This window comes from Hetaerina americana, unplaced genomic scaffold, assembly GCF_022747635.1.
Source record: "Hetaerina americana unplaced genomic scaffold, ioHetAmer1.1.p SCAF_5, whole genome shotgun sequence".
Taxonomy (NCBI): Eukaryota; Metazoa; Arthropoda; class Insecta; order Odonata; family Calopterygidae; genus Hetaerina; species Hetaerina americana.
The window spans coordinates 77700681-77715665 of record NW_027287095.1 but is presented as its reverse complement, the minus strand read 5'-3'; the positions used below and the strand labels follow the sequence as shown (position 1 = coordinate 77715665).

Sequence of the window (14985 nt, the reverse complement as noted above, 5' to 3'; positions counted from 1 at the left end):
TTCTGGGGTTGGAATTAGTCATGCGAGAGAGTTTGCATGTATGTAACTACTTCTGCAATGTCAGTCAACCAATTTTCTTCAGCATGATTCACTTTGAAAGAAATTTGTCTGTTTCACTTCAAAAATCGATAAAGATGAAACAAAGCACACCCATAATTGTTATATGGTAACTGTCAAACTTAATGTATTTGATTTAGAAGTTAGAAGCTTGAAAATGGAAACTCCTTAATTCTCGGTGATTATTTCAAAACAAAGTGTAGGAATCAGAAAACTTAGCAGCCCTCACCTTGTGAAGGTTTGCAATAGGGAGGAGAAATTGTGTTGTCTGTGAAAGGGGATACCTGAGCGAGGACATGGAAGGCAGAACTACCATATCACTTGCATTAACCCTGAAGAAGGCATGCATTATGATATTACCAGTTTATGAAATTATTTGTGAATAGTGATATGTTAAGCCTTGGCATAAATACTTATGCTTAAGTAATTACTTTCATTGTTGCAGTTTTGTTATTTCCCATTACAACTGTAATTTGCATAAGTTTTTATGTTTGAACAGTGAACATCGTTGCATCAGATTAACGCAAATTATAATTCAGAAAAATGAATATTTTCTTTTTTGACTTGTGAAAGTTTCAATAAGTGTCCGAATGCATATCATTGTTATGCCTTTTGCATTTTTTTGAACCATTATGTGTGTTTTTCTTTGACCGCCCTCTCTTCATACTTATTATTTTTATATTTAGATCAATAATGAAGTTTTTTAGAATAACTTGTCATGAAATCCTTACATTGAATGTGTTAACAGCACTTAGCATTCAGGCAGATCCCTTTAGTTTGTTTTTAAAATATGGGGACAGTGACACCTTAAAAAAATAAAAATTTTTGCTCTCTGGTTACCGACCATGATCATCATATATATTTATAAAATGCAATGTTCTGATTTATATATCTCTCCTTTTTTTAATAATTATCCTCAGTGATATATCAAAAAAGGAACACCAGAAGCCTCAGAAGAACCGTTAATGATAAAGGACAATGAAACCATAGATCCCGGAGGAGATGATTAGAAAGATGATAGATAGAAAATAGATTAGAGAAGGGAATAGAAGAATGTAAACACAGATTTAAACAGAAGGAAGTTCTAAGAGTTAAATAATAAATTGAGATGGGTGACAGATAAAGCAAAAGAAGGATGGTGGAAGATGCAGTGTGAGGACAGAAAATTTGCAGAGGAAAAATTGGTACACTATGTAGCAAGGTTAAATCACTATCAGGAATTAAGAAGGGAAGATCAATGCTAACAGTTAGAGATTCGGCGGGTAAGATAATAGTTGACACAGGAAAAATCCAAGAGAGATGGAAGGAGTATATAGAAGAACTGTTCAGTAAAGAACTTAGACCAACAAAGTTAGACATAGAAAAGGAACATGACATAGAGGAAGATAGCTTAGGCCGAGGCATTTTCGATGATGAGATAGAAAGGGCATTAAGGGAGATGAAATCAAATAAAGCTGTTAGGGTGGACATCATTCCTGTGGAAAGACTAAAAGGTGTAGGAAAATGTGGGAGGAAGAGGCTATATGAGCTGATTCGTAGTATTTATGAGGAAGGAATCTGGTCGGAAGATGATTACTTGTAGGAATTTGTTTTGAATTTGTCACAGTTAAAACCAATTTAATATTCTGATTTAAGAAATAGAAATTATCTGTATTGTAATTTTTGTATTTGCATTTTTTTTCTTCTGGTACATTTTATACTGCTCTGAGGTAAATATTTTTGGATACATTTTGTCTTTTAAATTTATAATTTATATTACTGTGAAATATGTAGCACTGCAGTTAAGGAGAGTAAGAGAAAGAGCATTTAAAAGTTGGCAATCAAAGGAAAGCAAAATCATGTACCTTGGTGGACTTATGTGGTTACAGGTTTCTCCCCTTATAAAATTTTAGACATTAGACTATTCCATTGAAAAGGGACTTATGTGGAAGTGCCTCTAAGTTTTGTGTTGCCTATAGATTTATATTTTCTGTGACTTACCTGGTTAAGGAAAGCTTTGAACAGTTTATTGTTAAGGGCATTGAATTTGTGTTCTTGGTTCCTTAATTAGTGGCAGAGTAAAATATACTTTTATTCTTAGTAGTACATTAAATTTTTGATTTCCTCTCCTTTGCACAGATTAATATAGTGTTTGTTTTACAGTGTGCCAAGCTCAAGATGTCGTGGATGAAACTTCGACTAATACCTCTGGAAGAGCCAATACTGGAAATTCTAACAATAAAAGTGCTAATAACAATAAAAGTTCCAACCCCAATCAAAAGAATCAAAACAATAATACCAATTGCTCTATTTCTGGTACTGGCAAGAAGAAGAAGGGCAAATCTGGTGCAAATAATAATAACAACAATAACAACAACAATAATAATAATAACAACAACAACAATAATAATAATGTTCCTCAAACTCCACAACCTGCATCTGCTGCCAGTAATAGTAACCAGCCCCCTGCTACCAGTCAATCTTCCAATTCTTCAAAAGCAAGTAATTCTCGTGCAACACAACCTGCCAATCAGAAGCGAAATTCTGCTCCAGTTGCACTGGTAAATGGCCAACCACGTCCAAGTGAAATACAAGCTCAAATTTCTCCAGCTGTGGCAATTACCCAGGGTCAAAATCCCTCTGTTCAGGTGAACAATGCCATCAATGCTTCCAGAGGAATTCCTATTCCCAGAGCCGTTGCTAGTATTGGATCAGTTCCTGTTGTTATGCATGGGCCTTCTCTTCTACCAGAAACTGTTGCACAGAGAGGGAGTAAGCAGCCTTCTCAGAGCTTTAGTTTGGAAAACCTGAGGCTGCCTCCTGGGATCACCATCACTAAAGTTGATGGTCCTGGCAATGTTCAGATGGGGCCACCATCTTCTTCAGTGTCAAATGTTCCTCAGAAAAAACCTGGCCTGAATGGTGCATCTAATCAGCATAACCCCTCACCTCCACCAAAGGTTCCTGATCCTCCACCTAGGATGCCATTGGGTCCAGCTTCTGTTGTAGCCGCACCAATGATGCCAGCTGGAAGAAATTCCAATGGTTCTATTGGAGGGTTTCCTGCTGGGCTAAATGGCCCTAATGTGATTGTTGTTGATACAGGAAAATTGAGGGAAGATGGAGAAGCTCACACTAATGTTAATGGTAAATAAATTCTTGTTTGATTGTTACTGATGTAAGAATTCATTGCAATGTTACTGTTGATATTAGCATTTGTTATTAGCATATTTGTGAAGAGAAGCATGTGCCTTATTATAATAAGGTATAATGAGTATTTCAGCTTATATAATAATAAAATTCTTTACTACTCTTTGCTGTAGAAAAATCCAGATGGGGTTAGAAAAAAGGGAAAGTATGTATAGGGAATCCTTAATTTTTTTTAAGGATCATAGTAAAAAAATTATAAATTTGAGGTCAGGTTTAGAGGTAATATTTCAAAATATGTTTAATAAATTATTGCTTATCTCAGAATTTAAACACCAGAAAGAATACCAAGTGTGAAGGATTCACTAATATGTGAAAACATGTTATTTATAGGAGCCTTTTACTATTGGCTCAAATTTACAATGCAAAGTTTTTGAGCAAGTCTTGTGCTGTAGTTATCAAGCTACATTTTCATAACTTCTAACTTGACTCAATATTCAATGTTTAATTCAACCTCATTTGAGTAATAAAATCATTTAAGTTAAAATGGTGTAGTAAACCTGGTTGTCAACAGCTATATTCTATTGGAAAAACTGATCCCACCAAGAAAACAAAAGTTTAAGTTCCATGCAGTTCAAGTTGTTGTGCTGAAAGCTTTTTCTTCTGTCAATATTAAGAAAAGTGATAAAATGTATCTAAATGATCAAGTTTCTACTATAAAGTATTTCAATGAAGTGACATAAATGAAATAAATGTGACAGCTGCAAGCAAAACTGAAGCATTCGAAATAATATGGTCAACATTAGATTGCCATCTTAGAAATCATATAGAAAGCCTCATTTATATTTAATCATGGTGAATTTGAAGTATACGCTGCCTTGATTTTTGCAAAAACCAATCTGGAAAATTGAAAATAACATAAATTTTATAGGTATGATGTAAATACAAGGCTAATGTGATATTTGAGGAATCACTGTTTTAATGTCATGTTGTTTCGGTAGTCCCATATTTGCGGCATTATAATGATCATGTCTCAAAACTATCTTGCAGAAACAAATAACCAACTTGCTCTCAAATGATGTAAATTTGCATTTTGTATTTATGAGTTGTAAAAATAAGTGAGCTTCTATATGTAAATTCAAAATCAGAATCCAGTTGATAAATAAGCTTTTTTTTATTTTCGAGCATGATTTTTTAATAAACCATTGTAATACACAGTGGGTATTTGGTTGCTTTAAAAATTGCTAAATACAAATTTTGATGTTTTTGAAAACAAGTTAAAATGATATATCTATGAAAAGTATTGATACGTCAAAATGAACTAGTAAATATATGTCTAGGATACCATTCAGTGTATTGTTCCATTTATTTTAAAATTGTTGATGGCATTTTGTTTTAATTTCAGAAGAGCCACAGGAAGGAGGGCAAACTTCCGGCTCGAAAAAGAAGAATAAGAAGAAGAAGAACACCAACAATGGCAATAGCAATGGAAATGGGGGCAAGCCCCAGGATGCTGTTGTCACCTCAAGTGTAAATCATGTTCCTAAGAGTAGGCAAGCTATTGATGCTCAAGTTCCCCAGCATCACATTCAGCAAGCTCGTACTATCAGCAACACGAAACAGATACAAGTTCAAGGTCAGCAAAATGGTACCAAACCACAAAATGCTAAGTTGCCAGCTCAGAAGAATGGCATTCAAAGGAGTCCCAGCGAGGTGAATCAAAGTATACCCAGTCATCAACTGCCTGAGAAGCAGAATGGAGTGAATGCCAAGGGAGTGCGTAGCCAACCAAACTTGTCATCACAGGTGAATGAAATTGTCCAGGGTAACCGCAAAGTGCCTCAAGCAAGTGGTGCAATCAAAGGAAAGGAGAATGTATCACTGCAGACAGGGAAGAGGCGAGAGCCTGAGAGTAATGGTAAATTGGGCCAGGACACCAATGGCATACCTCAAGGAATGACCAATGGCCGTCCCATTGATAACAATCGAGGGCCCCCTGCCCATGGTACTGTTGTTGTGAGATCCACTTATCCAATCTCAAAGATGGTCCCCGAGACTCCTCAGTGTCGCCGTGTTTCAGTACCAGGTCAGACCATTACTGGAGCTCCTCCTTGTCAAAGGGTGGGAAATGGGATAACAGCCACAATAGGGAATACGGTGGGGGATGCAATGGCAGCTGCAGCCGTGGCAGCAGCTTTGAGGAACAAGAAAAAGAAGAAAAAGAAGGGTCAGAATGGTCAGTTAGATGACTGGAATTCTGTTGGTAAGTGTCTTTGTTATATTTTTTATTTGAACTATATTGTTCGGTTTGATGCATGTTTTCAAATTTTAAGTAAGGAATTTCACTGTGGAATAAGAACACTCTTTGAAAGCTCAAATGGCGACTATCACACGACTATAACTTTGAAGAATGACACAAAATAATTTTTGATAGTTGATAATTCAATGTCCATACTTCATTTTTATTTATCAGCAGTATCAAAGTTGCAATTGACTATGTAATAGAGAAAGGGAAATCACTCTTAGTTTGCATGTATGTTTGAGTTATTAGTGAAATGGAAACTCCCAAGTTTTGAACTAATTAGGACATTGGTAGTAAACATGAAAAAGCACTCGTACTGGGGCAGATAAATTATCCTATCCCTTTTAAGTTAATTTACCTTACCTACTGATTTGAATTCATTCACGAGTTAAATATTCATTTTGACTTTATGTTCCATGAACTCCAGTTGTTAAAGGAAAAGTTAGAACTGGTCATACAGATGTTAACATGGTTTCAATGCAAAATGAATGTATGGTAGTCATGTGTGTCAAGCGAAATACTTAATGATAACAATTGTACAACTTTTCAATATAAATTCATAACTGTGAGATTGCAACTCTAAAGAGGTAATACAATAGGAAATTTTTCATCATATATATATCATGTAGGTTGCAGTAGCTAGGTAGATGAAAATACAGAGAGAAACCATTTAGCCAATCATAGTTTTTTTCGTCATTAATTATTATGGTTACATCATTTCTATGGTAGGCTTCAAAGATGTAGCAATCTTGATTTTTTTCTTGACATTTTTATGCATTAGTTAACCCTGTTATATAATTTTGTAAATTAAGTGTATACTTGTAAATTACCCCATCCTTATTCAATGTTGAATAAGTGCAGTGCTTAAGTGTATTCTGGTGTTATTGTTAATTTTAGAAGAATGTTAGCAGCTGTTGCGTGATCATGATCAGAAAGGTTCCTTCCTCTATGCCCAAGATTTGCCAATATACATTTGCCACACTGGTGTTGGTGTCATTGGAAAGATTAAACATTCCATTAACTTATCCTAGCTAAGCATTAAATACATCATAAAGCTTGTAGTCCTATAGGTGCTATAGAGTAAATCTTACCTGCATGATGGTGTCTTGACTATGAAGCATGAAAATACAGGTGAATGCAATTTTTTTGATTCTGTTCTCCCTATGTGTTACTGGTTCCTTTTGCCCTGAAATGAAGGAGAATTATTCATGCAGTGGTCCTGATTTGTATTTTGTAGTCAGGGTTTTAATATTTAATTCTTTTTTTCCAATTGTTTACCCAAAGATTGCTCCAGGTGATCAGTAAAGGCTCTCTACAACCTGAGAGGCCCAAGCCCCATATCCTATAAAATGCATAGCAGAAATGTCACTAGATGAAAGAGATATGTTTATAGCATTTTTTGAAAAAAAAGGCTGTTTATGTAATTTTTTTTATTCTGTGAAGTTAAGAATTTTAAGCTATTTTTAAATGCCAATGGATTGGTATAATGTGTTACCAGGCAACCACAACTATGACTGCTACTTCTGTGTGGTGAAACCAAATGCTGGAAAGAAAATCTTTCAAAAAAAGAAAAGGTTCACTTGGAATAAAGTATCTTGATTTGCTGCATACCTATGCGCCATTTCAGTGTTTTGACAGTGCTATTATGTCAATTTTCTCCTTCATCAACCAGCAAGCCTTCCAGCAGCTAGGAATCACACTCAAGATTGCAAGATATTTTTCAGCTGATTGAAGTAGAAAAAACACCGTATTTCTCTGATGGACAGAGCGTAAATGACTTTTTATGAGAACTTGAGCTACTAAAGATGGAGAAAAGCTACTACTCCCGTGGGCCATCAAAGATAAGAAAAGTCCATGTTATCACCACCATTTATGGGATACCCTGGCAGACCACCAGCATTACAGGAATAAGATTTGTCTTCAGACTATAGGTTTACTGTCGGCAAGAAGAATATTTAGTGGTAGCTATTGGCTGTTCTAACCAAAACTTTAATGGTACCACTACTTGAAAAGCTAGGCCTTATGAAACAATTTGTAAAAGGACTGGACCAGAAATCCAGCCGTTTCAATTTCTTGTTGGAAGATAATGTTTAAGCAACCATCTTTTTGGAGCCATAGGTCAATAAGACATTGAAGTCTCTTGGATTCATATGGAAACTCGATGAGGAAAAAAAGGCAGCCTGAAGAAGTTGTCTCTCCATAACAGGAGGCTTCCTTGGGAACCAGGAGGTGCAGATCTATGAGGCCTTGGTCAAGGAACTAGTGTACAATTTTGGTAAAATTGGATGGCTTTATTCTATTAAAATGCAAATACTAGAGGCTCATTTTGAGAGCTGTAAGAACAATATGGGTGATTACTTGGGGAAGGTTCAAGGAGAGAGTTTCCATCAGGACATGTAAATTGGGCTCCGATATCAAGGACACCATTCAAATAGTTAGGAGAGAGATTAAATTTGTTTACTGTATTGTACAGGGTGTGGCAACATTACTTCCTGTTTTGAAAGCATTTTGTGTTTGAAAAAAGGAAGTTATGTTGCCGCACCTTGTATTTCATTTGTGTACAGTAATGAAAATGACTAGCCTGGTCAATTTATTATTTAAAATTGCCAATATTCCCTTGATAGAATATATTAGTGGTTATTAGTTACAGAAAAAGGACCAAAACAGCCTTTTTTTTTTAAATAAGATTATAAAAATATCTTTTTCGCTCTGATGGTCCTACCATGCATATCTAGTGTAAAAGGACTTCCTCGTGCCTTCTAAGCTGGAGAGAATTTTAATAAATGATCTGGAGCAAACTTCTTGTAAAAATTGGAAAGAAGTATAAAAAAATTAGCCCTAATCACAAAAGCAAACAATGTCCATTATACCATTGATTTTCAATGCAACAATGTCAGAGTGTAAAAATCATTCGCCTTGACTGGGATTTTTACACTCTGACATTGTTGCATTGAAATGCACATTAGCGGATGACTCCCTTAAAAGTTACTGTTGCGGCATCTCCCGCAGTTTCTTTGGAACCATTGATTTTGTTTAATTTAATGGGAAAGGAACTAATCACACATGGAAAGAATTGATTTTACAAACAAAAAGTACAATGTTTTGCTCAGTGAAATTATTTGATGTGTGTCCAGCCACCACATTTTGAAAAATTTATTGAAAACTCTGTTTAATGTTAACACTGATTAAAAGAGTTGTTTGAACATAATTAAAAGACATGGTAAGCATAAAAACACTTTAAAAAATTGAATTGAATAATATGTTTGCTCTCAGTTTATTCCTTTGCCAAGTAATAATCAGTTTTAGTAAATATTTAAAGACAAAGTTTGAGCTTTGTACAGATGTTGTGAAGACTAAATTCATTTCTTTGCATGGTCCAAAAATAATTGTGCACTATCTTTTATTTGCTATCATCTTGGAATGATGTGTAGATGTCACAATTATAAGCATGTTCATGTCCAAAATTGAGATGAAGAATTTCTTAAATACGCTAGAAGTGTAAGAAGTTCTATGGCCTGTTTATATTTTCATATGACCGTATTTTGATCTCAAGCTTGATTTTAGTAAGTATACTACCTTGATCAAAAATTTCCCGGAATTTATTCAGAAAATTAAAAATACAAGTTTATTCATCTAAATCTATATTGTCCCCTTCAAAGTAATCCCCATCGACTGCAACACACTTATGCCAGCGCTTGATCCAATCCTCGAAACATTTTTTATATTCGGTTTTCGGTATGTCCATCAGTGCTTCCTGCGATTTTTCCATTACTTCCTCTCGGCTGCTAAAACGCGTTCCCCGTAATGGTTTTTTAACTCGATTGAACAGAAAGAAGTCACAGGGAGCCAAATCAGGTGAATTCGGTGGCTGTTGGATGGTATTTGTTGCATTTTTCGTCAAAAAATTACGAATAATGATAGCACTGTGCGACGGTGCGTTATCATGGTGCAAAATCCACGAGTTTTCTGCCCACATTTCTGGTCTCTTTCGGCGAATTGCTTCACGCAAACGTCTCATAACGCCCAAATAATACTCTTTGTTTACTGTCTGGCCTTCTGGCAAAAATTCATGATGCACTACACCGTTGTAATCCATGAAAACCGTCAGCATTGCCTTCTTTTTTGACTGAAAACGACGTGGTTTTTTTGGTCTCGGCTCATTTGGTGAACGCCATTCACTTGCCTGATGTCTGGATTGCGTGTCGTACTCATAAACCCACGTCTCGTCTCCAGTAATGATCCTTTTGATGAATGTGGGATCGGATTCAGCCTCGCAAATCATGTCTTTTGCGACGTCAACACGGTCTCTTTTTTGCATGAAATTGAGGTCTCTTGGCACCAACTTTGCTGCTACACGACGGAAACCCAAATCATTAACCACAATGTCTTGGGCGGATCCATAGGCAATGTTCAAGTCCTCCGCTATTTCTCTGATGGTTAATTTGCGGTTATTGACCAACATTTCTTTTACTTTATCAATTTTTTCACCGACTTTCGATGTCGATGGTCTGCCACTGCGTTCATCATCTTCGATTGACTCACGACCACTTCTGAACCGCTCGTGCCACTGGTAAACGACCGTTTTTTTTAGAGAATCGTTGCCGAAACACTTTTCCAACATTTCCAACGTCCGTGCGCCACTAAATCCGTTTTTTACGCAAAATTTAATACAAGTTCGTTGTTGCAAATTTAAATCCATTTCTGAAATTGTAAAAAATCGCCAACACACACAGAGATAGATGTACTCTTGGCTACGTAACTTTTGCAAATGTCAAGTTATGACACTAAGATTTAAAGGGAATATCAACAACAGATGTACCAATTTAACAAAAAAAACAGAACTCAAATCGGAACGATGGGAGCGCCACACGGTGGTTATTCCGGGAACTTTTTGATCAAGGTAGTATAATTGACCTGGTACTGTTCTAGCTACTTCCAATATTTGATAACTGACATCTGTGCTCCTTGTACTCATTGATGTCTTGCTATTATGAAGCAGCTGATTTTTATCTTTTTCTGTTTGCTCTTCATATTTCATTCAGCTCATTGTTTCATTCATTTAATTAAGAACATTTTCAGGATATATTGTGTATATTGAGTCACATAAAAAAATGAGAGCATGCAGTGTTACAGTTGAGCAATGATGACGTTTATTGAACAAGTATACATGAATACCCTTTGTCTGGTCCCTTTTGGAGTAGACACTCTAGAAAAGCTTGGTATTAAATGAAAAATAGAAAGTTACCCTCTATCACTAATTCCTCTCATACTCTAATATGCTTGTATACGTGCTTCTTTTGCCTCTGCCTCATCTATACATTGTTTCAAACATGCTCTTTCATTCCTAAAATTTAAAATATTCTTGGCCATGTCTATTAGACCACATTCACAGATTATTAGGTGAATGTGGTCCTAATAGACTCTGGTTTCACTCAAGGGGGAGGAATTCCGGCTCTTATTATTTTCAAATATTTGTTTAGAATATTACAATTTCTTACTAAATATTCCCTCAAAACTATGCACAATTTCACTTGTTATTTCCCATCCAAGGCCTAAATCTAAAATGACACTTGCATGATAAACCTTCTTGATGAACAAATAGAGGTCAGTAAATTTGAATTTATAATTTTGTCAAGCATAAAACCTTATTCAGACAGTGCTATGGTGGCTTCTAGTACATATTACCAACTCTCTGGGTATTCTGAACCATCATATCCTTGCCAAAAACTCTGGACGAATGAATTTTCTTGATAGGGATGCTTGTGACTACATGGTTTCTTTTTGTACTTTACAGATAGTGTGTTTGCGCCAAAGGAAGATATTGACTTGGAGAATGGTGATATTGATGATGATGAAAGAGAATTAGAAGCCTTTAAAAGGTTCTGCTTCAATTCAGTTCCCCTGGAGCGCAAAGAAAAGGTCCATCTCAACATCAAGGACATAGTCTTGAAAAAGAAACATTCAGTTCTTGGCTGTAGCTAAAATGCTGGGTGCTAGATAATCAGGGAGCGGTGATTTTTGTGGAAGAACTTGAGTTGTAAGGACTGCGTTCAGCTGGTTAACCATTCCCTATCTTGAAATTACTGTGTTATGGAAGATGAAGGAATGTCAGCAATATCACGGAGTACTGAATCCTGTGTATTTTAAAGTCAAATCCAGCTTCACTGTGAGTGAGCTGCATTATTTAGAATGGCCATTTATTCAAGGTATGAATATGCAGTGTTTATTAACATTTGCAGTATTGCCTTGATGAAGTCTTGAGACTGAGTGTGCTGCTGTCTCATCCCATGAGTTCATTACATTAAATGATACTGCCATAAAGTATTTATATGAATACATTTTTAAATTATAATTTTACTTGTATATCTACATACATGATGTTTGCTTATTTTCTGTCAGCATTTTTACTTTGTGTATGTGTTAGAAAATATTAATATATATACATGCAACTCATTTTTATGCTCCATTGTATTTGTATCTGGATTACAATAGTTGGTGTAATTGTAATTTAAAAAATTATAATTTTTGAGTCTTACCAGTTTTATGTCCTCAATATTTTTGCACAATGGATGAGAAAATGGCTGCAAGTAACATACCTAATGAAGACATGGTGCTGCAATGTATGTTTATGCATGGGTGATAATTTGATCTTTTCAATAATGATTAAAATATGATATGAGCTGTCTTTACTGAATGCACACCTTTCTGCATGCAGTGTACGTTGAACAGATTAAAAAGTTCATGTGAATAATTTTACTTGCAACCTGAAACTTGGGTTGAATGGTAAACTGTGGAACTTTTTTTTTCCTTCGTGTTTTTAATTCTGTGATCTGGTGTTTAATTTGTTGTTTTCTGAAACATTCATTTCCATGTTTTTCATTGTTTAATGATTAAAAAATCCCAAAAAAAAAACAAAGCCAATTATCTATTGCAACCTGTTTCTTGCCTTCTCAAATTGATGTGTTTATCAGATTGATAGTGCATTGTTTGATGTGTCATTCCCTGGTTTTCAAAACCTTAGTCTTAAAAAATAATTTTAAGGTGTTCATAATATATCCTGAGTTTTCGTCAATTTTAAAAGCCACATTATTGGGCTGCTGTTTTTCAATTTCAAAGTTACTATGTAATTTTGGAGAAAGATTTTTTTTCATTGGTTATGTTAATATTGTGTACATATGATTGTTTATTACATTTATTGATGCAATCATCTTATATTATTTACAATATTAGCAGATGAGCTGCCACATCTATCAGTATTGTCAAAACATTGTCTAACTTAAAATTAGACTATTTGTATTGCTGAAAAGTGCATCTTTGTTGTATATACATGAAAGATGCTAAAACATACTTTTATCAATACATTATTATTCCATGAAATTGTGAAACCTAATGAATACTCTCACTCTTTTTGTGTGAGAATCATATGCCTATCTGACTGCATAAATTGTAGCTATTGAATTATGAACTTGTGGGTTATTTGATCGTATGATGAAACTAAAAAAAATGTTTGTTATACCAGATGTCTAGTACTAGAGTCTATGCTAAGTAATTTTATTAGTATATTAAATCAATCTATTAAATATCAACGTACTAGCATTTTATATTTTAAGATAAAACTTTAACTTGACCTTTCTCATATTTTCATGAACTTTGCTTGTGGTAGCTTTCTTCATGGTGTGTTTGCAATTAATGGTTGCAGTTAATTTGTGAACATCCTAATTTGTTGCATATATATGCTAATTAAATTTCTCAATTGAAAGATGATATAGAATATTGTAAAATCTGTACAGAGATTGTTCGTAAACAATATATGGTTGCAAAGCCTTGAGGTTTCACAGTATGTTTTGATATAACCTGTGATTACCTTAACCTCCCCCACGAGGAATGAAATTTATGGCCCGGCGCCTGTTCTGAAGAAGATGTCTACTGAAAGGGGGATCCCAGGTTGGATGACAAAATGGAATGGTGAATGCTTATTAAGATCTAGATGATTCTTGAATACCTTAAATAAACATGGTGTGGTAATATAGGTACCTGCAATGATGTGTGCATATGTTAATGTGCCACAAAGTTTAAGATAGGTTAAATCAGCTTCAAAAATTCTGAGGTCAACATGGTTGGGAATCGATGGCATTTTTGGTTTAATTCATTTATGCAACATTTGTTAGTCTCCCACCTTCCTTATTCCCATCATTTCCTTCCTTAAATTGTGGGTAGTATTGTATTTCCCTAGCAGTGTGTTCGAGCATCATTGCACATGCCAGGAAAAAGTTAAATCTACCTTAATACATGTGTGATAAAAAAACTAGTGTTTCGTTATGATTATTTAAACTTTTACCGGGAAGACTTGGAATTTTTTTGTAAATTAGGTACCTAATGGAGCGACTAGAGCATGTACGACCTCAATCTATTAAGTAGTTGCACTTCCTTTTGGTTATTGCCCAACGTATTTACTGGAAAATGTGAAAGGGAATTTAAAGTGTTACCTTGAAGCCGATTTTAGGATTGTTTTGTTAAGTAATTGGTGATAATTATTTTTACTTCGAAGAAACTTCTGATGAATTGTATTTTTGGCCTTGGGAGTGGTTAATTATTGCTGCACTCATGGTTAATGTATTTATCTGCCATTTATGCTGTAAGAAACGTGATGACAGAAGACGATAAAATGGACATGCAGCAGCAATATCAGAATTTTCATTAAGTTTTATAATCACGAATACCTTTGTGGTTATTGCGCTGTTTATTATGCATTTGAATACAAACCAATTAACGTCATGCGCAATGCAACTGCTTTTCTAAATACTAGCAAATCACGCTTCCAACTCAAATGAAGTTTACCGCGGGCAATGTGATGATGAATTTTCGGCGTCAGCAAAAGGGAATGCAGAATATAATTTTCTAACTTATGTATCATGTTCGGAGAACAAATGAACTTGTAAAACGATTAGTTAGAAATTTGTTCAAGTATGGGTGGAAAGAGCCAACAGGTAAGATCAGAATAGTGCATCACTCTTTTCCAATAGTGCCCTTGTAAAGAATATAACAATGTTTTTTGAACAATTACTGCATAATATGTGCTAACATATGCATTTATTTAAAATTAGACCCATTAGTCGACCACTGATGCCTTGTTAATAATTTTACGGCGAGAGTGCTCGGTTGGAGGAAGTCGGTGTTATCCGGTCAAAATAATATTGTGGTGAGTGTATTTCTTGATACTTTCTTCAATTAGAGTGAAAACACTTCTGTATCTGTACTTGGAGCTACCTTTAAAAAAATTTATCTTCTTAACTGTTGAGGCTCAACTAAGATGCATTATAGGTGCAATGAGATAATAGCAGCAATTAGCAGCAAAAGCATTAGCGCCATCTTTTACGTGAAACAAGCCCTTCGTACAAATGAGATAGAATATGGATATTTACTAGGTAGTGGCATTATCAACAGTACACTCATTGTGCCGTAGTTTCTTGTATGGCTTTAGATGAAAAACCATCATGATT

At 35.0% G+C, this 14985-nt stretch overlaps 1 protein-coding gene across 1 annotated transcript in view; it reads left to right on the top strand.

The window, feature by feature from the left end:
- Positions 1–13344, top strand: part of LOC139694438 (protein FAM193A-like) — a 57608-nt gene extending 44264 nt beyond the window's left edge. The window contains exons 18-20 of the mRNA XM_071593022.1: positions 2200–3183; positions 4589–5446; positions 11280–13344. Of these exons, the coding sequence (XP_071449123.1) occupies positions 2200–3183; positions 4589–5446; positions 11280–11467 (2030 nt within the window). The 3' untranslated portion in view covers positions 11468–13344. The remainder of the gene's footprint in view (positions 1–2199; positions 3184–4588; positions 5447–11279) is intronic.
- Positions 13345–14985: the final 1641 nt, after the last annotated feature.